This window comes from Eptatretus burgeri, chromosome 3, assembly GCF_056783735.1.
Source record: "Eptatretus burgeri isolate ZD-2024b chromosome 3, Ebu_testis_v1, whole genome shotgun sequence".
NCBI classification, from domain to species: Eukaryota; Metazoa; Chordata; class Myxini; order Myxiniformes; family Myxinidae; genus Eptatretus; species Eptatretus burgeri.
In genome coordinates, this window is record NC_140963.1 from 74,766,440 (window position 1) to 74,792,633 (window position 26,194).

Consider the following 26,194-nt stretch of genomic DNA (forward strand, 5'->3'; position numbering starts at 1 on the left):
TTTATATAAGCTTCCAACCAGTATCAATGAATGTCTCGTCACTCTGCAACTCAAAGTTGACAATGAATGCTATGCTACCTTCGTCAATGCATGTGCCCCCTACCGTGACAATCCCAGGCGAGATCAAAGAGCAGTTCTACGATGACCTTTCAGCAGTTACACAATCAACATCTCAGTGACAAGCTCATTTTATCGGGGGACTTCAATGCCTGAGTGGGACGCGACTACATTGCGTGGAAAAACAAGTGGTAGGGACACCATGGCATCAGCAAAGAGAACTCCAACGGCACTTTGCTGTCGATGCTATGCTCAACCAATGACGTCGTCATTACAAACTCCTTGTTCCAATAAGCTGACAAATACAAAGCTACATGGATGGTTCTAAACATTGGCACATTCTTGATTTTGTCATTTAGTCCATGAGCTGGAGGGCCATTTCTGGCCAATTGGTACCATCTTGAGGGACCAAGGTTTGTTGTGATTTTCTGTTAGGTTGATGTATCTGGAACACAAAAATGCATGATGGACATCTGAGTAGAGTAGCTCAAGCATTTTACACAGCTTTATGTGCAGCAGGGGTATATCCACAAAATACGCTAAATTTATCACGTTTATGATTTGGTGGCGTCATTACTCAAATGTAATGCACTTTATTTGAAAGGAAATTTAAATCACATCCATATCACAAATCACGCATTTTACTTCCAAACTGCAAAATTAAAAGGATACTAAATTTTATTAATTAATCTGACATAGTTTCAAAGATGCTACATGTTCAATTCAATAGCAGAAGAAAACGTGTATGTTTTGAAGTTCTTGAACAATTTTGAACAGAATGTGCCACAAAGTTATCCACAGAGTTATCTTTAATCCCACAGTGTTGAATAAAGAAAATAGCTATTCGATATAACCATTAAACAGAAACAGGCAATGACAAATAATTTGAGAGATATGCATTATGGAGTATCAATTGTCAACGTCACTGTCGTCATCGTCCTCATGATCCACGCTGCCGTCCGACTGTTCATCTTGGACCTTCATGTTCGCACACTCCTGGAGAACACAAGCAGCTGTGCAGCTTCGGCCATTGACCATGCATGTGCATGATGGCAGCCTATACTCCCGTTTACACTTGCAGGATAAAAATTCCAGAACAACATCAGGAGCTGGGGCACCAGACATCTACTCAATGGCAAGTCCACCATCGTCATCCAATACCCATCCATTACAGTCAAGTGGACTGGGTACATGTGGAGTTATTTCAAAACTGTGGTGCCAAATGGCTGCTTGGTAACATGCTCTGGCAGCATAAAGCTTCAAACAATCCTGACATGGAGGGAGTTGTCCTGACTGGATATCACCATTCAAAGCACGGAACAACTGAAACCGCATCTCGTTAACTTCTGTGATTTCAGTTTGAGACATGTACAGCTTGCAAGTGAATTCCTCAAGCACATGGAAGAGATCATCCTGCAGTGTCCAGTCTTTCCCTATAAAAGCTTTATTAAACTCCGCTATTGAAGATCGGAGGTTACTGTTTTCACCCCTTTCTGTTTGTTTGTTTGTTTGTTGGTTTGTGAACAGTATTACGGAAAAACTCCTCGACGGATTTCAACGAAACTTGGTGGGGTATCGTCCAAGGATCATGCCATTAGATTTTGGACTTGCCCCCCCCCCCAAAAAAAATTGTTCGAGAAAAAAATGTTTTGTTTTCTTTGCATTTCTACATGTTTTAAGTGATTTCCAACCCCCCCCCCCCCAAAAAAAAAAATTGTTAGAGAAAAAAAAAATTTTTTTGCATTTCTACATGTTTTAAGTGATTTCCAACCCCTCCAAAAAAATTGTTAGAGAAAAAAAAATTTTTTTTTGCATTTCTACATATTTTAAGTGATTTCCAACCCCCCCCCCCACCCCCCAAAAATGGAGAAAAGAACTATAACTCTGTCAGCACTGTTGACATATTTAATGAATAAGAAATAAGGTTCACTTGAGTGACCCAGCAGTATTGGCGGCGGAGGTTTTGCACTCTCCCGAGTGCTCCCCCTCTAGTTGGGATTGCATTCCTACACAGGCTGCGACACAGTAAGCACTTTCAGTGGCCGTGGAAAGGTGACAGGACTCAAACTCCTCATCAACAATCCAAGGTTTCAGACAGCTTCCAGTGACTTAGTATTTACAGATGTTTCTGCCGAGAGTACTAGCAACTTTTGCTTTGTCAACAAGTCTGGTGCCGGTTGTTGATCCACATCGGATGAACAGATTACAGTCTATGTCATCATGAAAAGCCAGACATAGCATCATGACGTCTGTGTCTTCTGAAGCTACTATCACAGAATGGAAACTTGACGATGCATGCTTACAGTGTAGTAGCAAGCGTGTGTCTGCTTCCTTGTGAGATGAACGGAGCTCGTCAACTCAAACTACAGCCTCACGGGTGATCTTGGTGCAGATATCCTCACATGTGACACAAAGGACCTTGTCTTGAAGTCTTATTCTGTCGGGCTCTGTTCCCCATTGCTCTGTGACGAATTTGAGCAGCTTCGTCTTGCTGATGTCACAAGACAGAAGACGCCTCCATTGGTGTATTCGGTGACCGGGTGCTATGTTTGTGAAGCGGATGTCCATCAGTCGACCTCAGGGCCCTTTATGCATCTTTTATAGATATCTGTTTGTAGACGTCGAATACTACATCAACCCTGTTGCTACTTGCTGATGTATTCAGCACAGCTGAAAGAAGCATATCAGCCACTTCATCAAAAGTGAGATTCTCCCTTTTCAGCTTCTGTACAATACTCATGCCATCAGTGATACACGCTGAGGGGTGTTGGACGTTTTCCGCAGCAGAGACCTTACTTTCAAGCTTTCTGGGAAGGGTTGCTTTGTTGGTTTTCTTCATAGTACCATCATAGTTGGCCAAGGATGAAGGAAGGGGGCTGAGGGGGTGCTTCAGTACATCATGTTCAACTTTCTGCTGGAAGCTACGAGTATCATCTGTCCAAACAGTTTATTGTCACTTTTGAGGACTTGCTCCTTGTTAGGTAGTTTTCTGCTGATCCTTTTGGGGGCATTATCAAATGTCTTCAACTGCATCTTTGGCAATCTGTCAAAGCATGGTTTTTCTCGTCCTTCAATACGCTGTACTTGATAATCTGTATATACTGCATCCCCTTTCTTGTGAGTAGTCAAAAGCTCATTGGCGACTTCTGGGGACACACCAGCACCAGTTGAGATGCTTATCAGCTCTGAAGGATTTTGACTGAATGGGTTTGTCCAGGTGTCTTCCATCAGATAAGCCAAACTGTCAACATCAGTCTCATCCTTGCGTATTCTTGAAGATGACAAATCTGTGTGAACCATTCTTTTGCTGCAGCTATCATCTATCATCAGCCTCATTTGTCTAAGACAGGTACTTCTATATTCTGCTGTGACATAGTACCTGCTAACAACAGCAGGATTCAAGCTGAATCCCTTTGTGCCTCCAGCTGTCTGTGTGTCCTTGTTGACTGTTTCTTCAATGGTTTGGTCAACAGGAAGTCTACCAAATGTATTGGTTGCACCTAACTGTACTGAGAAACCTCCTTCTAGCATGTGCTGATGAACCTCTGGGTGCGTCTCGGAGAGCCTGGTCATTTGGCAGTAATAGACTGGTAGATACTTGGCATAGTTCAGCCTGTCATTTGCAAAGCACCAAGGAATGATACTTCGGATAGCAGCCAAATGTAGAACCCAGTTTCCTTCCCTCGATGCTCGGATAAAGACCAGGTATTATGGCCGAAGAGTCGATGCACAAAAGCGCTCTTTACACAAGGGGGTTTAACATGAAAAATGCTATAACTTGTCCAATAATTATCACAGAAAGCTGCCAGACGTCCTAAAATAATACTGAGATATCACTCGATATAGAAGATATAACATTGGCTATATCCATGTCCTGGAATGTTAAGATTTATGAACAAGTAAACTTTTAATGACCGTTTTTGCTCTCAAATTTGCCTTGCACGATTATTTAGCGAAGCATGATATAGCCTATAAAATGCTTATCATTTAACCTCTAGTCACATATTATATACCATTGGATAGGAAATTAAGTCCGCTTTCTAATGGTATGTGGGAATACACTATATGATGTGGAAGAATAAGGATACGTGGCACAAACTGACCATACACCCTTAAATCTTGTCCGCAAAAGTGCCGTCCGAGCGATTAATGGTCGAAAACAGAAAATTGGAGATAATTAACTTGAGCTACTCTACTGAAAAGTCCATCATGCTGTTTTGCTATCTACATTTGTCTTCAATCAGTCATATCACTTTTTTCTGGTCCCTCAAGATGGTACTAATTTCCATCTCAGCTCATGGACTAATTGTCAGGCAACGCGACTGGCATGATGTTAAACGCACGCATGTCATGAGAGGCTCTGACTGTTGGTCCGACCACAGTCTTGTTAAGAACAAAATGTCACTTGAGATCACTAACCAGGAGGTGTGTTTGCGGTCGGGCATAATAAATGATATAATACTCCTTATCAGGACATTCACCTAGTGCGTCTGCATACATCGGATATAAATGCTCAAATGCAATTGGTTTCATTCCCGACAAATAATTCATCTTCAAACGTGATGTGAGAGTTCTGATGCATCAGCCAAGCTCTGCCCCTCTCCCCACAGATTGGTCAGAGCACCAGTATTTTTTTTTTAAATATGTTGTTGTTATTCTTCTTTTGGCTGCTCCTGTTAGGGGTCGCGACAGCGGATCATCCGTTATGATCCGCATACTGATTTGGCACAGGTTTTACGCCGGATGCCATTCCTGACGCAACCCTGGTCGTCTCTTATGACACAGGGACACAGGGATTATTTTAAAAATGTATATTTGAATAAGAATTGCAATTTCTTTTATTGTGACTTTGACTGAGCACGTGTTACAATAATGTGGTGGAGACAATTTTGGAGCAATTGGCCGAGGGGTATGGAATTGTTTTGGAAATCAAAGAAAAGGCCACACTCACACACACACGTATGTATAAATAATCAGCTGACAGAGTGGTCATCCCATGTTTCACAGATAGGGTGATTCATCAATGTGTGTGCCATCCCTTGGATGGACGTTAAACTGGTGTCCCATCTGCCGACAGTTGGTGAACATTAAAGATCCCACGCTGTCCTTCACCAAGAGGATGCGAGTCATTGCTGACACCATGGCCAAATTACAAATTCCTACCCAAATTACTGCTGTGAATGCAATGGCGAACCACTCTGTATAATCCTTGCCGAGAAGCTGCTTCAACAGCTTTGTCACAAAGTACGGCACATCACAATCAGAATATATTGTTACGAATCTCCGCCCGCCGGCGTGTGAACAACCGCTTTTAGTCGAATCGCGGCCGTACGCCCACCGGACGAACAATTCAGTCGCGACTTTCCGGAACAACGCCGAAATGACAGGGTCAATCGCCGAATTGTCGATATACCTAATTATTCGCGCGGGCAGACTACCGAGAGACCGTACCTCAACGAAGGCCTGTTGGACACGAACCGCTTAAGCAGTTCGTTCCGTTCTGGGATAACCGAGCGGTGTATTATCGCCAGGCCTCGGACCCGATTCTATTATCGGTATTCAACAACCAACTATATTCCGATCACAATATGGCATTTCATTGGGAAAAGGACGCAACGAACAGGGTACATTTCAACAAGCACATTTATTATTTACACGTATACAATCATGCAATCATGCAATGAATGGGTGAAACACGCATGCAGTTGATTTGTGATGAATGCGGGACGGGACAAGATGCGAGCAAGGCAAAGAGCTACCACCGTCTATTTATTATGTACACTTATCAACAGTTCTACTTATCGGGACACGGCGTCACAACTTTCACACAAAGGAAAGCAGGGGAAAACCCCCCCCCCCCCATAGACAAGGGGGTAGACGGGACCCCTTAGGGTCTTTATGTCCAAGGAGCTTGGTTGACCGAAGGAGCTCCAAGTTGACCGAAGGAGCAGGTTACCTCCACCCTCGTGGTGACTTGCTTGGGCGACCCTCGATAGTCCTTTTCCAGCTCCCCACCGTCTGACTCTCGACACGAGCCCAGACCTCCAGGCTCCAGCGCAGCTCCAAATGACTGCTCACAACTCCACCACGCACCAAGCCGAGACAGACCGACTGACCCTCAGCAGACCCAACTCGACAAGCACCCGCTTCTCCTCGCTTCTCGACGACCTCCACTCGGTTCTCTCTTTCTTCGCTGCGTTCAGCACGCGCTTTTATCCCCCCTGGCTTCTCGCCCCACCCTCCTTCCAGCTCCCGTGGAAAACTTCCAGAAGGAGGGGGTTTTTTCGCCTGAATCGGGGCCTTTCTTTCCCTTCCGTCCGTTTCATCTTGCTTCTTCTCGTCGTGTCGCTTTATAACTCTTTGTTGAGTTCTCTTCCTGCTGCGCTGGCTAGCGCAGATGTTATTCGTTTGGGGGTGGGGCCGTCGTCCATTCTCCCCCGATGAATGCCAGGTTTCTCGCAACCATTGCCGAGAGAAATGCGGTTGTGTGGTTGTGAAGGTTGTGGTTAATGTGGCGTGGTTGTTTGTAGTGCTGGCATTGCTGGTGTTTTGTGGTGGTCGTGAGGGTGGTGTGGTTGGGCGGTTGTGGAGAAGGTGATTGGTGGTTGGCGGGGTGGAGAAGGGGGTGAGACGATGTTGGCGGTTGTGAGTAAAGTGGTGAGATGGCGTGGTTTGTTGAGATGCGGGTGTGGTTGGTCCAAAATAACGATAGCAAAAGAAAAATACTACCTCAAAGATCACAGCCCTGTCCACACGAATAAATACCCATTAGACAACGGTGGGGAAATCTATCTGAACACGGACTTATCGGCGTAACTGATCTAAGGACCTATATGGTGCTCTGCGAATTTCCACAGCCGTAACAATATATATATATATATATATATATATATATATATATATATATATATATATATATATATATATATATATATATATATATATATATATATATGTGGTGAATTGACGTGAATCGAGGGACATGACGCGGGATCACATGTTGTGCGTCTCGCGTATAAGGGGAGGTCTCTCTGCGGCACGAGTGATTGTCCCCGGGGCATTGCTATTGACATCGGCTGTCCACTTGATGCTCGTTAACTGAAGGTGCTCATTGACTGGTGAGAATGGAGATTATATCGAACTCCGTGCTTACGCGGATTTAGTCTGCAATGATTAACTGCACATGTATACGTTTCTGCTTATGTACTCCTAGCTGAACCTGTATTTCCTGGTGTGCCCACAGAAGCGGCTCCAATCAAATGGAATAAAGCCTAAACTCTGAAGGTTCATCTCTCGCTCTTATTTCAATTTATTCCATTTGATTTTCTCGGCTCTCTCAACCAAAGATGGACAAGATCTACAAACCAGAGAGGTTCGACGCAGACCCGAACGCGACTGACGCAGAAATGAAATGGTCACATTGGTTCTGCTCCTTCTCACACTATCTGACCATCATCGCGGAGGGAGCTGACAAATTTGCCGCTCTCGTGAATCATGTCTCGCCCGGCGTGTACAGGCTCTTCTCGGGGTGCGACACTTACGAAGCAGCGATCGACGTGCTGCAGGCGCTCTACGTGAAGCCCAAGAACGAGGTATACATACGACATCTTCTCAACACACGCAAGCAAGCAGCCGGGGAGACAATCGATCAGTTCCTGCAAGCTCTGAATCAGCTGGGAAAAGACTGCAGCTTCCGGGCGGTAAGCGCCGAGGAACACCGAAAGGAAGCGACCCGGGAGGCATTCATCCAAGGACTCAGATCAACCCACATACGGCAACGCTTACTAGAGAAAGCGCAACCCACTCTTGACAAGGTAGTCGATCAGGCTCGAGCGATGGATACGGCTCAGCAGCAATCTGAGTCATTTGGGACACCGATGCTGCTCATGAACGCTGCTACGATGGGAACCCAAGGAACCCCACTGGCACAGACACAGCCAGACATGAGGGATGGAGAAACACCCGAGGAGCCGGATACCCAGACCTCGTCGAACTCCTCAGCAACTGCTCCGGTCGGTAAATGCTTCTTTTGTGGGTACAAAAGGCATCCTCGTCAAAAATGTCCCGCCAGAGATGCCACATGCATGAATTGCGACAAGAAAGGGCATTATGCCAGGGTATGTAAATCTACTCTAAGGAGGAATAAACCCACTTCTGCGGCTCTCTACTCGCAAAATAAATTGACTGCAGCCTCCCGGGAATCTATCCAAGGCTATCATCAACGTGCGAATTAACGGGCATATGGCTGAGGCACTGATTGATACCGGTAGCTCTGAAAGTTTCGTCAACAGCTCGCTAGTGAAGGGCAGGAAATGGGTAATCCACCCGACTGACAATACGGTATGCATGGCCGCCACCTCACTACAATCCCGCGTACGAGGGTACTGCAATGTTGAATTGGACGTAAAAGGGTACACGCATCGGGATGTAAAGGTGCTGGTGCTTCGTGATTTGTGCGCAGACGTAATTCTGGGTCATAATGTCCTCAAGCAGCACACGAGCGTCGAAATACCCTTTGGAGGAAGCAAGCCTCGTCTAATTTTAAATGCGCTGACCACCGCGGAGGTGACGTCCCTACAGCTGTTCGCTAACTTGTCGCCGGTCTGCAAACCGATAGCGATCAAATCGCGGTGATATACCACTGCTGACATGAATTTCATCACTTCGGAAACCAAGCGATTACTGGAGGAGGGAATTATAGAACCGAGCGATTCGCCATGGCGCGCACAGGTGTTAGTAACCAGCAGTCAGAACCATAAGAAACGGATGGTTGTCGATTATTCCCAAACGGTCAATCGCTTCACCCAACTCGACGCCTACCCCTGCCGCGCATAGATGAGATGGTCGAACGCGTGGCCAATTATAAGGTATTCAGTACCATCGACTTGCGAAGCGCCTATCATCAAATTCCCATCCGAGAGGAAGACAAACCGTACACTGCATTCCAGGCAGGGCGGCGCCTCTACCAGTTCAGAAGGATACCATTCGGTGTCACGAATGGAGTAGCTTGCTTCCAACGGGTTATGGACGACATCATCTCAGATGAAAACCTCGAAGACACTTTTGTTTACGTGGATAATGTCACAGTGTGCGGTAGGGATCAGAGGGAACATGATAGGAATCTGGACAGATTCTTGAGCATTGCTGGAAAATATAATCTGACTCTCAACTACGAGAAATGCGTATTCTCGGCAAGGTCAATTGACCTTCTCGGCTACACGATAGCCAACGGCACAATTAAGCCTGATCCTGAGCGATTGCGCCCGCTCCGTGAGCTTCCACCACCTCAGGACTTGCAAACAATGCGCCGGGTGATCGGGATGTTCGCTTACTATGCAAGATGGATTTCGCAATACTCCGAGAAAATACATCCCCTAGTGCATTGCAAAAACTTTCCACCAGATGCCGCTGTCGTAAAAGCTTTCCACGATCTCAAGGATGATATCAGTAAGTCCGTGGTTTTATCGATCGACAGCTCGGTGCCCTTCGTGGTGGAAACAGATGCTTCTGATCACGCCATAGCTGCAACACTTAATCAGTCTGGGCGGCCGGTCGCTTTCTTCTCGAGAACTCTCTCTAGAAGCGAGCAGAGACACTCGGCAATAGAGAAGGAGGCGTACGCCATCGTCGAAGCGCTGCGTAAATGGAGACATTATTTACTGGGAAACCACTTCACGCTCGTTACGGACCAACGATCCGTGGCTTTCATGTTTGATGGGAAAAATAACGGGAAAATTAAGAATGAAAAAATTATGAGATGGCGGATAGACCTAGCCTGCTACAGGTACGACATTGTTTACCGGCCCGGGAAGGAAAACCCTGCTGCAGATACCTTCTCCCGGGTCTACAGTTCGGCAACAATCAGTCAGGCTTTGCAAGACCTCCATGTGTCTCTGTGCCACCCAGGGGTAACCAGGATGGCACATTTCGTACGCAGACAAAATCTTCCCTATTCTGTTGAAGATATTAAACAAATGAATGCTTCATGCCCTGTTTGTGCTGAACTAAAACCCAGATTCTATGGCGCGGCTTCTGGCAGACTGATCAAGGCTACTTCCCCCTTCGAGAGACTAAACATCGACTTCAAAGGGCCCCTACCGACCGAAACAGACAACAGATACATATTCACCGTTGTTGATGAATATTCAAGGTTCCCTTTCGCGTTTCCGTGCTCGGATATGACCTCGGGCACTGTCGTAAAATGTCTCTCTGACCTCTTCGCTATGTTTGGGAGACCTTCGTACATACATTCAGACAGAGGGCCGTGTTTCATGTCGGCCGGGCTAAAACAATTCCTATTAGAGCACGGCATAGCAACTAGTCGAACGACGGGTTACAACCCACAAGGAAACAGGCAGGTGGAACGGTATAATGGAGTAATTTGGAAAGCCGTAACTCTGGCGCTGAAATCGAGAGGACTGGGCCCCGAGCGATGGGAAGTTACTCTTCCTGACGCTCTGAATTCCATACGCTCTTTGCTCTGCACGTCCACAAATGCCACTCCTCACGAACGTATGTTTACTCACCAACGACGTTATGTTGACGGTCAAACGGTGCCCAACTGGCTGACCCACCCCGGTACAGTGTTCATGAAACGCCCGGTACGACAAAGCAAGTATGAACCGCTGGTGGAGGGGGTCGAACTCATTGACACTAATCCAGAGTATGCTCATGTCAGGCTCCCGGATGGCAGGGAGACCACTGTGTCGGTTCGCCATCTGGCTCCCTCAGGTACTCCTCCCGCCGGTACACCACCTCCTGGCACTCCTCCTTCTGACATTTCCCCCCAGGAACTCCGCCAGGCGACGGGGCTGCCGCGTTCCACCCGAGAGCGATCGAGGAGTCATCCCCGGCACAAGTCGAGGCTCACCAAGAGGATCGGGAGTCTCCCTCAAGTGAAACTGCCGTTTACTCCCGGAGAGGTCGACGAATAAGGCCCCCTCGACGACTCAATCTGTAAAGGGGATTATCGGCATTCTCGCTGCTCATGCTCCTATATGCCCATTATATCATATATCGATGCTCATTTCCATGCTCCTACAACTCAAAATAATCACTGCTTGGCATGTATGCTTCTGTAGATCAATTAGTCCGCGTTGCTTGAAATGTATACTCCTATAGTGCTAAAGCAATCATGGTGTGTAAGATGGGCCCCTAGTTACATTTTAAAGGTGGGGAGAATGTGGTGAATTGACGTGAATCGAGGGACATGACGCGGGATCACATGTTGTGCGTCTCGCGTATAAGGGGAGGTCTCTCTGCGGCACGAGTGATTGTCCCCGGGGCATTGCTATTGACATCGGCTGTCCACTTGATGCTCGTTAACTGAAGGTGCTCATTGACTGGTGAGAATGGAGATTATATCGAACTCCGTGCTTACGCGGATTTAGTCTGCAATGGTTAACTGCACATGTATACGTTTCTGCTTATGTACTCCTAGCTGAACCTGTATTTCCTGGTGTGCCCACAGAAGCGGCTCCAATCAAATGGAATAAAGCCTAAACTCTGAAGGTTCATCTCTCGCTCTTATTTCAATATATATATATATATATATATATATATATATATATATATATATATATATATATATATATATACATATATACATATATATATATATATATATATATATATATATATATATATATATATATATCCTCATGCAGTCAGAGTACATTAAATAAATGTAATAATAAAATCAGTGTGATTCAGTGATTTGAGAAGGGAAAAATCAATCTGTTGAGGAGGCAATGCATTCAGCATTGTAATACTTCAATGGTCATTTCATAACACTGATTCATTGGACATGTGCAGAAGCCTGTCCAGTTCAAGGAACTGGCTGACATTGATCTATATAAATACACTTTCAGAACAATTATAACCTAAATAGGAGAAAGGCTATTTTTGCAAACACGGCATTTTGTCATGTAGTCCATTAGGAACTGGAGGCCGAGGTAACGGAAGGTAACCAGGCAATGCTCAACAACATGGGATCTTTTTATGTATCCTTGCAGAGAACTGCATATCCTCAATCTACCTGCCTTGTTGCTTTGGGACACATATATATATATATATATATATATATATATATATATATATATATATATATATATATATATATATATATATATATATATATGAATATAAGGGTGGTTCTCATGAGAGTTACACCTTTTAATCACACTTTGTGAAAACATGCTGGTAGATTATTTTGGTGCGACTAATGCAAATGAATAATTCTTCAACAAGACATGTCATATATCAATGAGGATCTTTCCATGAGACTGGCACTATTGCCAGCTGATTTAGTTCTAGTCCAGATAGTTGCAATGAGCAGACAAGTGCAGTCTCTGTCCCAAGTTGGATTATGACATGCATCCAAAGTCATTTGGCAAAAGTGAAACTTTCACCTTTTTTTTATAACAGAGTCTGGAGTTTATGGGAGAGCTGTCACACAAAACAGTGAGATGAGATGGTACAAACAACACTGGACATTACTCTTTTTTGTAAAAAAAGACATGAAACAACTGGTGAATGTGAGATAAATGACAACTTCCCAGAATCTCGTATCATTGATTGATTCTCGTATCATTGATTGATTGAAAAAAAAAAAGATTTGAAAAATTTAATCAGTACGGTGAGACGACAAATATGTAAATGAAAAGGTTAAACCAACCAGAGTATGAATGGTTGGTAGAAATTGCTCTGTGATAAAATCGCTGCTCTTTTGTTCTCAGGGCAAAACACTTAATCGACACACAGACACACACACACCAAAGGTAAACCTTCCAATGTAGGACATCACTTGTGTAAATCTCTCGTCCACCGAATGTTTGAGAATTCAGCAACTGCCTGTATGCAAGTCTAAATACGAGTTGTTTTTGGAAACAAAAATTCCCAAAAAAATAACGGGAAAGGAAACATTTCCTTTGAGGCAAACCTCATTTCATTTACGAGGATATCAAGGAGGCAATATTTAACAGGAAGGAATTTTACACAATCTGACAGCTTTTTTTAGTATTGTGCATTGCACATTACATCCCTCACTTTATAGTTATTGTACATCTCTACCTATTACATGCACCGGCTTCACAATGCTCTTATGCTGTTACCATATGCAAGTTGTGGGATGAAATCAAATGAAGGCTCCAGCCAAACTGAGGCCGTGTTTACACAATATCTTAAAAAGGCTCTACTTTCACTCTTTGAGCAGATCTCTCCATTGGCAAGACTTCGGATTTTTTGGAATGACTTGCTGATACACGTAGAAGCAAATAATTTGAAGGTGTGTTTATGTGTTCATCCACTTTTGCACATGCAAAAATAAATAAATTTCAATAAAGCATCAATCATCATCATATTTTAATCAGCTGGAAAAATTCTACATTGCATTGCCTGGCATTGTACAGGGTCAAACCATTACTACACAAGCAACACCTCCCTCCACTCCTTCACCAAATGTATTAGTTCAATAAGTGTCATGAAAAGGATACCTACTAATGCTATGGAAAAAAATTCAAATCCCTGCTTTTATTAAAATAACTTACAACATAGTATTTTAATGAGCATAATCAGTGACTGTATTTCTCAGTTCCTTGTTGTCACCTGTGATTTTTGAACAAACGGCAGGTCCCATTACTGTATTTCACAGCTTTGCCATAACAGTACATTTTGACTACCAGAACTGAACATTTTGCTTACAATGCCCTTCGCAAACATGTTAAATACAGTTACTTTTCCATTAATTATCTGAAACTTTCAAACAGGTGTAGAGTTGTTCAGAATATACTTTTTAATATAATGTTATGCATGCAAATTTTATAGCTAAAAGGAGGCAAGTACAGATTACTTGAATAGGCTCATTTGGTGAATGACAACATATCTTATGTTTAGATCCTGTTTACTTCTTTAGTGGAACCTTTGATGGTATTTTAGAGGTGTTACTTTAGTTTAACGTATCACAATATAAACATGTGGTGACCCTTCCCACATTCAGTGCACACAATAAGTTAATTATCCCTTTTAAAAACAAAAGTTAAAATGTTTTGTGATCAGGATAAACACCAAATAATCATTAAGTTATTGGGTCAGCCAACAACCATTTTGAAGCATGACATTATTGCAATATGTTTGCAATGACTGGGAGGGATTGATCACAATGAAACTTTCGCTTTTGGCCCATCGCAAAATTGGGTGATTCCTGCATGGATAAGCAGTAGATGGTTTTTGATTTTGTGCAATATTGATTCCAAGCTTGTGCAATATTGGGGAAAGTTGCCCAAGATGAGATGGCACCAAAGCTTAGACATCTAAATTTTTTATTTAGCAATCACTACAATTGGGAGGAATTTAAAAGTATTATACTTGAGAAGATTGATAGGAATTTATTCAGTGTAATACTTGAAAGAAATATTTAAATCGCAGTGATTATTAATTAGAAATATTACAATGTCCTGTCTTGGGCACTCTAACCCTGATCCATCTTGGGTAACCTCACTCCTACACTCAATTTAAGCTTATGTGTGATGCAGATTTAATCAGAACAGGGTTTGTGACTATCACTGTGACAACACAGCCAATTCATTTGGGTTAACTGCCTTCGCAATGATCATGTGATGGAAGAATTTTAAAACTGGCACAGTTAGACACTACAATGACAGGGAATTTGGTTAAAAACCCATTCAAGTGTTATGGAATCCCACAGATAATAGCACTTTTGACAATATTCCAACTGTCACAGTATGTAGAACTCTGCTTCTACATATTCCCTTGTTTTAAGCTGATTCTGTCTTTTCATTTCATATTCTCATGTCGGGACTATTATTTCAGCCACTCCATATCATCAAAGGCAAGGAGCTCAGTTAATTTCAAGGTTTCTCATGCTTGGAACTCTTGGTTTTAAAATCGTTCACTCTTTCATAATCCCCACATAATTTGCCAGGCTTTTCTGCCAAATTGTGTTTACAGTATTGGAATTAATTTTGAAAATGATGAGGAAAGGGTATATTAGGCAAAGCATATGGTGAAGCCACACCTCTATTATATGAAATTGAACTCCATCACAGTGGTGCGTATGGTTTACATTGTCTGTCATAGCCATCAGACCAATCAGAAGGTGCTACAACAGCATGAAGCATCAAAAGTAGGTGTAGTCATACTATCGCAGTTCTCGTGTGAATCCAGTAATGCCTACCAGGGCTGTAAAGTACATGGCAACTGTGTATAAATAGTTTTTTTTTACCTGCTGAAGGATATTGCACTTGGGAATTCGCAGCAAGGCTTTAGTTTCAGGTGCAGGCATCCCCGAAGACCGTATGTGAAACAGTATTAATAAAAAGACTTGGTTGAGTTTAAAGGCCAAACCTCTTCAAGAGTGATGCTCAGTACCTCAGTGTGTGCTGTTTACAGGATAGAATGATAGATGATGGTAAAGTGTTGACGTTGCCAAATATTTTGCTGTAAATACTGGTGTGAATGTTACCTTGAGACCAATAACCCAGACACGAGTATGAAGTGCTCTTAAACGGCAGGCAGCTGTTTGAAAATAACTGCTGAGAAATGGTAATTTGAAACTAAAATTCTGAAATGTGCTTCAATGAACAAAGAGTGGGATGACCAAAGTTGGATAATTGTGCTCTTTAGTGATGAATCCAGGTTCAAATGTTTTCATCACATCTGATGCCAGTTTGTTTAACAGTAGAGAGGAGAACAATATCATAGTCAAAGGAGAAAATCTTGAGTGAAGCCTGATGGAGGATCAGTACAAGTTTGGGCTGCATCTCAGCTACTGGTGTTGGTGAGATATACAAAATTTATGGCATCTTGACTGCTGACAAATACAGGCAGATTCTACATGTTCCATCATGCCATTCCCTCAGGCACATAACTCATCAGGTGCAGATTGCAATTATTATTCATTGTCTGACTCTTGTATGTGCAGCAAATGTTTTTTTTCATAATTATATCCAATACTGAATGGACATGCAATCAACCCCAGGAAGCCAAACAACAATAAGCTGTTCTGCTGTATTATGTCTGAGCATGATGCAATCGAATGATCCAACTGGTTGTCATCATTTTGGCGACATATGTGTTGGCATCTATTTGATATTATTCCTGTGAACTTGGACTATAATATTAGATTTTCTACTATTATATATTTTGTGTTACGTGTGTATGCTACAGACTCCTACAAACTCTGCAAGCACGAACAAACACTGAATGAAGCGTGGTGCCTGTGCCTCAGGCATACTCCAACTGAATATGAAAGGAAGTGCCCCAGCTAAAAGGGAAGTGCTTTGCAGAATAGCACCCTCATATGACATGCTCATAATCCTTCTTAAAGAAACTCACATCTGCGTTCAAAGCAAAGCTACAATTCCATGCTATCCGCACCTCATAGTTTTCACCCCAGTAAACATCATGGCCTGCTACCTATGTGAAAGCTACCATCAGGCCCGTAGCCAGGGCTCAGTATTAAGGGGGGCATATGAACTGGATGGGGGGGCACAATTATTATATTTCATTTTTTGATAACCCGGTATACTATTGTATTCATGCAGCATTGACACATCTATACTGAGGTTGCCGTCGCATACTAACCAAATTGATCTCAGCGAGATTTAATATGTTCCGATGTTTTTGCCTTAAAATTATTCGAATGCAGGAGAGCCGCAACAAACTGGCACATTCACAATGCAGATATTCAATGATTAGACAATTGGCACCAATTCAGGTGCACTGATACAAGGTGTTGTGAAGAATTGGCATTAGAACATTAATATACCAGAGATACAATGACTAAACGGGGGAGGTTGGCACCAGAATCAGTGCACTTTGAAATAAGATACAGTCGGCTATGACCTGCGATCATCACGTTAAACTATCAACAGCAAATACGACCAGCCTGAAGATACCACAAGGTCCGTATTTAAAGCAGTCAATTACACAGAGGTAAGGTTATCCACAAAGCACTAGATATGGGATATGCAAAGCACCAAACACAACATTTAACTTAAACATCAGAAGGACAAAGCAGCCGACCACGGCGGGTGCTGATCACAACCACACTGCAACCACAACCACACACACATCACCAGCAGTCACACACACAATCTGAACCCCTCGTATAGTTTTTATACCGCTGCACTCACCGTCAGAAGAGCTGCAGGCGACACGTCTCGGTGTGGAATCTTCTGAGGACCTTCTCCTTCCATTCATTCAGGCATTTACGTGTGAGGTCTCTCTCGAAGACCAGCTGTACCAGTTGTGCCTTGCGTGCATGGACCGTCGATGGTCAGTGAAGACATTCCTCAACGTTGAGAATGAGTTTTCACACATGGCAGTGGACGCACCAAGTGTTAGTCCAAGTCTCATAGCAGTCACTACACTTGGCATGGCTTCCAGCGTTTTGTGGTATGTTGAGAGGAGTTTTTGTGTTGTCCATCTCTCGTTTGGCTGCTTTTCTGTCTGTGAGCGAATAAACTGCTTTGCAACCACACACTCTGTTTCACTGATGGTTGACTTTGTTCATGTCATGATGTGCTGGAGCAAGTGGGGATCCAAAAACGTGCCATTTTCAGGATTCAAGGCAGCGAGTGAACGGGCGAGTTGTGTGTTACGCTCACTGAAGCACTGAGCGATCTCTCCAAGCACAGTGTCAATTGCGCTGTAAAAACCCTCTGCAGTTCCGTCTTGTCATTGTCGTTGTTTTGTCCTGTAGTCTCCAAAACTACAAACTGTTCCAAGTTCTTATGCATTGTGCGTCTCCGTTTTGGTGGTGCAGGTGTAGAAGTGCGAGCATCGTTGGCCTTGTTCCACAGATCAGTGAACTCATCCTCAGAGCGGAGTTTCTTCACGCACTCTGTAGCACTCGCCACCAGTTCCAACCCCGTGAGCAAGTCCATGTCCTCTGCCTGCAAGAGTCTGTTAGGGCCATCTAACAACATCAGCAGTTTTTGTACAAAGATAGCAATGAACATGAAGGCAGGCCCAGAGACTTCCCGCAAAAGCCCAATAGCCTCCATCCTCATCTCTGCACCGTAGGCGTGCTCTGCATCAATCTCTGACAGTAAGGATGTGATATCCTTAAAAGATCCTATGATCACAGACACGGTGGCTAAATGTCCCGTCCACCCTTGATCAAGAAGTCGTTTTAATCGCTCACCTTTATACTGTGCAACAACAGTGGGCTTTCTGAAGAATTTGTACAGGCAACAACAAACCTCGAGGAAATCAGTGACAGCTTTCTCTGCTGCCAGTGCGTGGATAACTACCAGATGGAGTTGGTGATTTAAGTAGTGCACATAGGGGATTTCTCTTTCCAATATCTCTTGCAACAACTTTTGCACCCCACCGTGCTTCCCAGCCATTACCGAAGCCCCGTCGTACACCTGACTTAATATTTTTGATGTGTCAAGTCCTGTTTTTATCAGCTCTGCAATTATTAGGTCTGTCAATGTTTTTGCATCTTCAGCGTCGGCTGTAGCTATTGTGAGTAGATGATTGATATGTTCTCACATTCAGTGGGGTTCCTCGTCCCATCCACCTTGATAGTAAACCACGATGTGCCTACTTCTTCCACGATGGCATCCGTCACAACATTACTCAATGTGCAGATCAGTTCATTCTGCATTTCCGGACGAGTATAGCTTGCGTTTCGTGGGATATGCTTTATTATTTCGGCTAGCTCGGTGTCTTTTTTGAGTGTGTAGTTTAAAAACGAGAGGAAAAGCCCACTGTGCCCGTCTGACATATCCTCAAAATGATCAAGGCTCCCTCTAAAAGGTATCTGATTTTCGGCGAGAAATCCCACAACATCTATAAGAGCAGACACATAGTACCGGTTTCTATTTAGCTGGTCAGCATTGAGGAGTGTGGAAATCTCCTCACCACAATCGATGCGCCTCTCATTCTCCTTCCACCTCAAAACACAAGTTAAATGTTCCTTTGAAGTTGCGTGTTTGTGAAACCCCTGTCTTTCTCAACGGCATGTTTCCAATTCCGGTCGCCTCGAACTGTGAAAGTAGAGTCCACTGGGCCGCGTGCAGTGTTAAACTTCCTACATGGATAGCGGAATGCTGCATCTGTCTGCACACTGTATTCCAGCCATTCATTAGTCTGGTACCACGAGGACACAAACGAGCGACTCTTGTTCTCAAACAGATGGCCAGGGTACCGCTGTGGAACAACTTGATTCGGTCTCTCACTTCCAAGATCATTGGGAAGCGGCTTGACAGTCACACCCGGTCCCGAGGCCGCCGCCGAGCGTGGCAACTCGGCTGTCTGTGCTGGGGCTACAGCCGCAGGGCTGACGTTGCTGGCTTGGCCAGGTTGGCCAGCTTCTGTCGGTATTTCATCGACATGATCGTCTTTTCCTCCTCCTCCTCCTCCAACTCCTCCCACAACATGTCTTTCATCATCTTCTTCATTTTCGTCGCTTGCATTTTTTCCTTTTCTGAACCATTTTCGTATATCCATCATCCACGTCTTTTTCTCCTGAAGCGAGGTCGTGCTCTGTGATTCGTCCCTCGTGACTCGTGAGTCGCGTCACTAATCTCGCGACTCGCGAGATTTGACGGTTGACGGTTTTATTTATTAAATGATCCATCCATCAAAAACAGGTTTTATCTGCATCATTTCAAATGGAAGCAGATTGCGAACACACATATTTTTAATTTTTATTATAAAATTACTTTTGTAAGATGGAGGGTTGACGAGTTGTGAAGGTCACGTGGTGTACGTGCACTTCATCTTTAATAATGTAAATTTATGTCTTTTCCTTTATCATATGATGACTATATTGCATTTATAACTAACTTACAACCAATCAGGTAACCTGCTCAATAGGGTCTCCATATCGAATACGCTGATTGGCTATTCCTTAAAACTAAATGATCCACGATATATATATATATATATATATATATATATATATATATATATATATATATATATATATATATATATATATATATCCACCCACAACATCGACATTCGACACGAGATCTTGGCTGCTGGTGTTGGTGCTTGTGTTATTATCTTTTATCTTATGGTCTTGGACTGTATTGTCTTGCCAATTGCTTTTGGAGATGCGCTGGGAAGCGCACACTTGCCTTATCTCTTGATTCTTATTCAAAGAAGGATATTATTAAAGAACAGTTTATCCAAGAAGGCCTCATTATTCACCACGTTGAACATCTGGAATAAGGGTTGTAGTTCACACAGGTGAACTCTTAAACAGCAAGGTCACAGTGGGCGCTCGTCCTTAAACACCAAGTTGTTCACAGGGTGCAACAGGGCATAAATGGGTGGCGTACAAGTGGGGGGCACCAGATGCGCCATGGGGGGGCATTGCAACCAAATGCCCCCCCCCCCCAGCGACGGGCCTGGCGACCATTGAGGATCGCAACATGGTTTCTATCTCCCAGCCAAATGCTGGCTTCCAATGGCACATAGTATGCATTCAAGTTCTCCATGTTTTCAATGTGTACAAACCCCACTTGCCTTCAGTTATCTCACCTGCACTTATTGCAGGAAATTTTAACCATCCACACACTGAATGGGGGAACAACTGCTCTTCTGCTGAAAGTAAAACCCTGTGTAATTGGGTGTCCCAGTTTGATCTTCAGCTGCTATTTGATAGATGAGGACCAGGAACTTTATACTCAAGCCAATGGGACACTCGTACCAAGCCTGATCCCTCCATCATGGGATCATGATCCCTCCACCACTGCAAAATTATGTCAGTGCTAGATAATATATAATTTCCCCAAATCTTATTATAATCCAGTACTCATGTAAGGTACTCCTTTAGATGCCTGCCTCTATACTTACATCACCAGTCAAGTGCTAGAACTTCCGAAAGGCCAACTGGAAGAAGTACCAGGCTATGACAAGAGAAATCCTTTGATTACCCTCCTAGTATAGGCTCTGGGGGGGGGGGGGGGTGTTTGTGTATATGACTCTTTTAGAGCGTCACCCTATTTTTTTTTGTTCTTTATGCCAAGACCTTCAAAAAAAGTTTGGGTAACACCTCCAGATCAAGTACATTTTCTCTGTAGGGTCCATCTTGGATTTGCAGTTGGTTACCAGCAAACTATAACTGAACCAAAATGCCCATATTGGGTTTAGATGAAATAACTCATTAGTAAACATCCATAAATTATTAATTTTGATTTACTTCAATTACTTATGCATTGCTTAACACATTTTAGCATGATTTAATCTCTTAAAACTCGGTTCACAGTAAGAAATGACCATATTTTACGTAATTTTAGTCAAAAATAGTCAAAAATTGCTTTCAACTCGAAAGGAGCTCAAAGTTTGATGGTCTCTGAATGACTTAATATTGTAAGTAGAGCGATAAAATTTGGCCAAAAGTTTCATTATTAAGTTCTCTGAGCAATTCAATTTTCATATTATCACAATGGGGCTATGTGTGATGACCACAGTGCTCATTGTAAACTAGTCACCCCTACGCCCAAATGGCCACTTTTGCGGTATTTCATCAAATGATGATTACTCAACTAAATGGCAAGGGAAGTTGATTTTTTTTTGTACTAAATATAGGTTATTGACCCCAAGGAATTCATTGATAACATTTTTAGAGTTTTTGTAGTTGATCTACTTGGCATAATTCCAAAATTGCTGCCAAAATATTGAAAAAAGCTCATTGTAAACCAAAGTCTTCTCAACTAAATGATGATATCTTCTCAACTAAATGGCATGGGAAGTTGATTTTTGATAATACATGTATATATAGGTTTTTGACCACAAGAAATTCATTGGTTACATTTTTGGAGTTTTTGGAGTTGATTTGACTTAAAACAAGTCAAAAGCAATATCAGCTAAAAATATACAAAAATTTTACCAATGAATTCCTTGGGGTCAATAACCTATATTTAGTATTAAAAAAAATCAACTTTCCATGGCATTTAATTAAGGAGATATCATCATTTGATGAAATACCACAAAAGTGGCCATTTGGGGGTAGGGGTGACTTTGGTTTCCAATGAGCTCTGTGGTCATCACACATAGCCCCATTGTGAGTATATGAAAATTGAATTGCTCAGAGAACTTAATAATGAAACTTTTGGCCAAATTTTATAGCTCTACTTACAATATTAAGTCATTCAGAGACCATCAAACTTTGAGCTACTTTCAAGTTGAAAGCTATTTTTTACTAAAATTACATAAATATGGTCATTTTCTACTGTGAACCAAGTTTTAAGAGAATAAATCATGCTAAAATGTGTTAAGCAATGCATAAGTAATTGAAGTAAATCAAAATTAATAATTTATGGAAGCTTAATAATGATTTATTCCATCGAAACCCAATACGGGCATTTTGGTTCAAATATGGTTTGCTGGTGTCCAACTGTGAATCCAAGATGGACCCTACAGAGAAAACGTACTTGATCTGGAGGTGTTACCCAAACTTTTTTTGAAGGTCTTGGCATATAGAACAAAAAAAATTATGGTAATGCTCTAAAAGAGTCATATACACAAACACCCCCCCCCCCCAGAGCCAGGAGTATACCCTGAGTTTGATATTGACTCCAGTTAAAATGCTATCTGTCAGACGATATTGCTGGACTTGAGCTCATGCATTCCCCACCATCATGGGAAGGTATAAATTCCTGGATGGGAAGCAGCGTGCAAGTATTTGCACAACGCAGTCAAGAATGCCACCAATGATGATGAGGCCATTTCCGCAAATGTCAAATTGAAATCAATATTGGATGTGGCCCATCGGCTCAAATGGCAGGAAGCTGTAACAAACATTGACTTCACCCATTCCAGTCAGAAAGCTTGGAAAATGATAAATAGAATCAGCAACAGGTCAGCCGAGAAGCAACCCGATCCGGTTTCACCTGACTCAGCGAGAACCCTTATCGGCAATGGCACCTATAAAAACACTGGTAGAGCTTGCTCCTATCAAGTAAACAAATGGCTGAAGGTTTTCCAGAGAGCACCATGTGCTGACTGTGGACAAGCTGTGAATTTCAGTCCAGAGGTGTTTAAATCTGCTCTGGACAGCTTGAAGCTTGGACAAAGCATATGGAACAGATAACATCCATGCAGAGCAGCTGAAGCGTGCTAGCCCTCACCAACTCAACTAGCTCAGGTGCTGCATGTCTTACTGCCTCTCCTCAACCATGATGCCTAGATTGTGGAGGAAAACCAATGTTGTGGCACCCCTTAAGCCCAACAACCCCAGCAACGACATAGAGAAATATTGGCCAATATCGTTATCTATTCCCTTCAAGGTTCTCGAGAGGCTCATCTGAAATATGGTGGAGCCACTTGTAAAGAATACACTCTCACCAGAACAAGAGGGCTTCAGGAAGATTGCGGCATTGAAGATCAGGTCTAAGCTCGAACACTCTTCTTATGGTATCTGAGGCAATCTTCACTCGTTACTCGTAGACTTTCTCTCCTCTCGCAGTCAATGCATGACTCCAAATGGAATTCTCTCATCTCTTCCTGTCCAGGCTGGTGTTCCTCAAGGCCATGTTCTTGACCCTGTGCTTTTTCTGGTTTTCTTCAATGATCCTTCTGACTCTCTGGAAAATCCTCTCCATCATTTTGCTGATGACTCCATCCTCTGCCATACTATTGGATGAGTCTTCCTGAAGCCCTCTTGTTCTGTCAAATCTCACGTTCAGCCATGATTTTTTCATGCCATTATCTTTTCTACCCAAGTTAATCCACCCCAAATCCACCTCTCATCCCTCAGATTGGCAAGCAGCAGCAACTTCACTCTCTGCAAACCTGGAAATAATCACAAGCTGGTCAAACAGTTGGAACATGTCTTTCAATCCTGACAAATCTCTCACTATCATTGTCTCTCCGAAAAGACCATCTGGAAACCCCCTCCCCACCCCCAAACTACTTTCTCAACAATCCTCTTGAAGAAGTTCTGTCTCTCAAGCTTTTGGGTGCCAATGACATGATCTTCCCTGAGAAAGCCACATTTCCAAGCTGGCCTCCAAAGCCAGTCGCCAACTTGGCATCTTCCATTGTGCAAAGTCCTTCCTTGGCACACCTGAGCTCCAAACCACATACAAGGCTTTCACCCACAGCCTGATGGAGTATTGCTCTCCCCTCCAGGCTGGTGCTCCTGCCTTACACCACGCTTGGCTTCATGCTGTAGAAACCAAGGCTTTTACAATCATTGGTAACTTCCGCAATGAAGCTGGGCCTTTCAGTTTCTCACCATCTCACCACTGACAAGTCTGTGGTCTTTCTTTCTCCTACCAACTCCTCTCTGGCCTTGCCCTCCCCCCCCACCCCTTTCTCTATCTGTGCTATATCCAACCCTCCCCCCACCCTTTTCTCTATCTGTGCTATATCCAACCCTCCCCCCAATATTTCTGCAGAACGCTCAAGGTCCACCAGCAACCCCCTTCTGGGTAAAACTACCAAAATCAAAAATTTCTGCTCACCTTCACTCTTTCATTCTTCTCGTACCTGCCTCTGGAATATGCTCCCACACTCTTCAATCCCACTCTTCCCTCCACGTCTTCAAAACAGTTGTTCACCACCATCTCGTATCTTCCCCCATCTAAAACCATGATCTTTTCTACCCTTGTTAATCCACCCCAAACCCAACTCTTTCAAATTCCCTGTTTTCCTTCCTGAAGGTCCCTGTAGTGTCCATCTTGTCTACCCTGTGTACCATGCCCCATCCCTCTCCCTTCCACAGATCTCCTTTAGTCTCTGTTCCCTTCTGTTGTCATGCCTCCATCTCCCACATCTCTTGTCTCCTTCTCTGTTTGTTATATGTTCTGCATGTTAGCTCTTATATGAGCCTTGCTTGACAAAGTATACAAAAAAGCATGTTTTTGAAGCAGCCTTCAGAGCTAATCACAAATGTGTTGCTGTCGTCCTTGACCTGTCATCCGCATACGATGCTGTCTGAAACCAAAGTCTCTTGCTGAAACTGCACAGTATACTTCAAGACCACCATCTGCTCCACTTCCTCCAAGTCATGATTTCAGATAGCTGCTGCTGGGTTCTCCAAAACAGACAGTCCAATATGACATACACCATCAAGAATGGTGTTCCTGTTCAACGTGTACAAATCAGACCTCCTGAAGACAACATGAAGCAAATTTGCCTGTATTGATAATAGTGCCATCCGACATGCAAGCAAGATCATTGAGGAGGATAAACACACACTTTGCCGAGATGTTGCAACAATGAACCTCTACCAATGGTGCTTACATCTCAATGCTCAGAAAAAAACATGTGCTCCTTCTTCCATCTGCAGAATAGCAAGGTAAGGAAACCGTTGAAAGTCAAGCTGAACCACACCTTACTCCCCTTCACCCACACACCTACCGACTTACCTTGGCATGCACCTTGATCTGACCCTGACCTTCAGACGGCATGCAGAAAAAGTACAAGAAACATTATCTGTAAGAACCAACTTGATTCACAGACTAGGTGGCCACAACTGGGGAGCTGAATGATCTACCCTCTGAACCACAACACTCGCATTCGTGTACACCCCTGCAGAATACTGCCTCTGCTCGAGGCAGAAGCCATCACACAAAAAGGTTGATGTGCAGTTCTCTACATTTCTGAGAGACACAAGTGGATGTCTATGGCCCACACTCATAGACTACCTTTGAGTTCTTGCTGGCATTCACTGCCACCACTTCAAGTGTGTCGCTACTTCCAGACAGGCATCTGTCAAAGCTTCTAACAACCCATAACACCCACTAAATAGCAAACACCTGGAAGAATTGCCTCCTCAAAGATTGAAAAGCTTCAAGCCCTTTATCATAGAGAGGCCTAACCCTCCATCACTTCAAATGATTGGTCCAGCAGACACACATGGCAAAATAGCCAGTTGCTAACCAACCAAGCTGAAGGCTGTGTGCAATATCCACTCACCTCCACTAAATCTTCAACATGTGATTTGCCCCGGAAGGAACAGTGCCGCTTGAACCAGCTTCGAACTGATGTTGGCCAGTTTAGCTGAAAATGTGCACCTGGGGACGAGCGGCATCACCTTTATTTCAGTGTGTCAACCTTTAGATTGCAGACCATCAAGCGCAGGACTGCCAAACTCATCACCTGTAAGGAGGATGCAGGAACTACAAAGCCTGATGCCACATGCCCCTGA

At 43.4% G+C, this 26,194-nt stretch overlaps 1 protein-coding gene across 2 annotated transcripts in view; it reads right to left on the minus strand.

The window, feature by feature from the left end:
• The window catches only part of LOC147030196 (uncharacterized), a 107,154-nt gene extending 87,256 nt beyond the window's left edge, over window positions 1-19,898 (minus strand). For both annotated transcript variants that reach the window (XM_085874003.1, XM_085874002.1), the window contains exon 1: window positions 17,211-19,898. In XM_085874003.1, coding sequence (XP_085730129.1) covers window positions 17,643-18,428 — 786 coding nt within the window. In that variant the 5' untranslated portion in view covers window positions 18,429-19,898 and the 3' untranslated portion in view covers window positions 17,211-17,642. The remainder of the gene's footprint in view (window positions 1-17,210) is intronic.
• Between the last annotated feature and the right edge of the window lie 6,296 nt (window positions 19,899-26,194).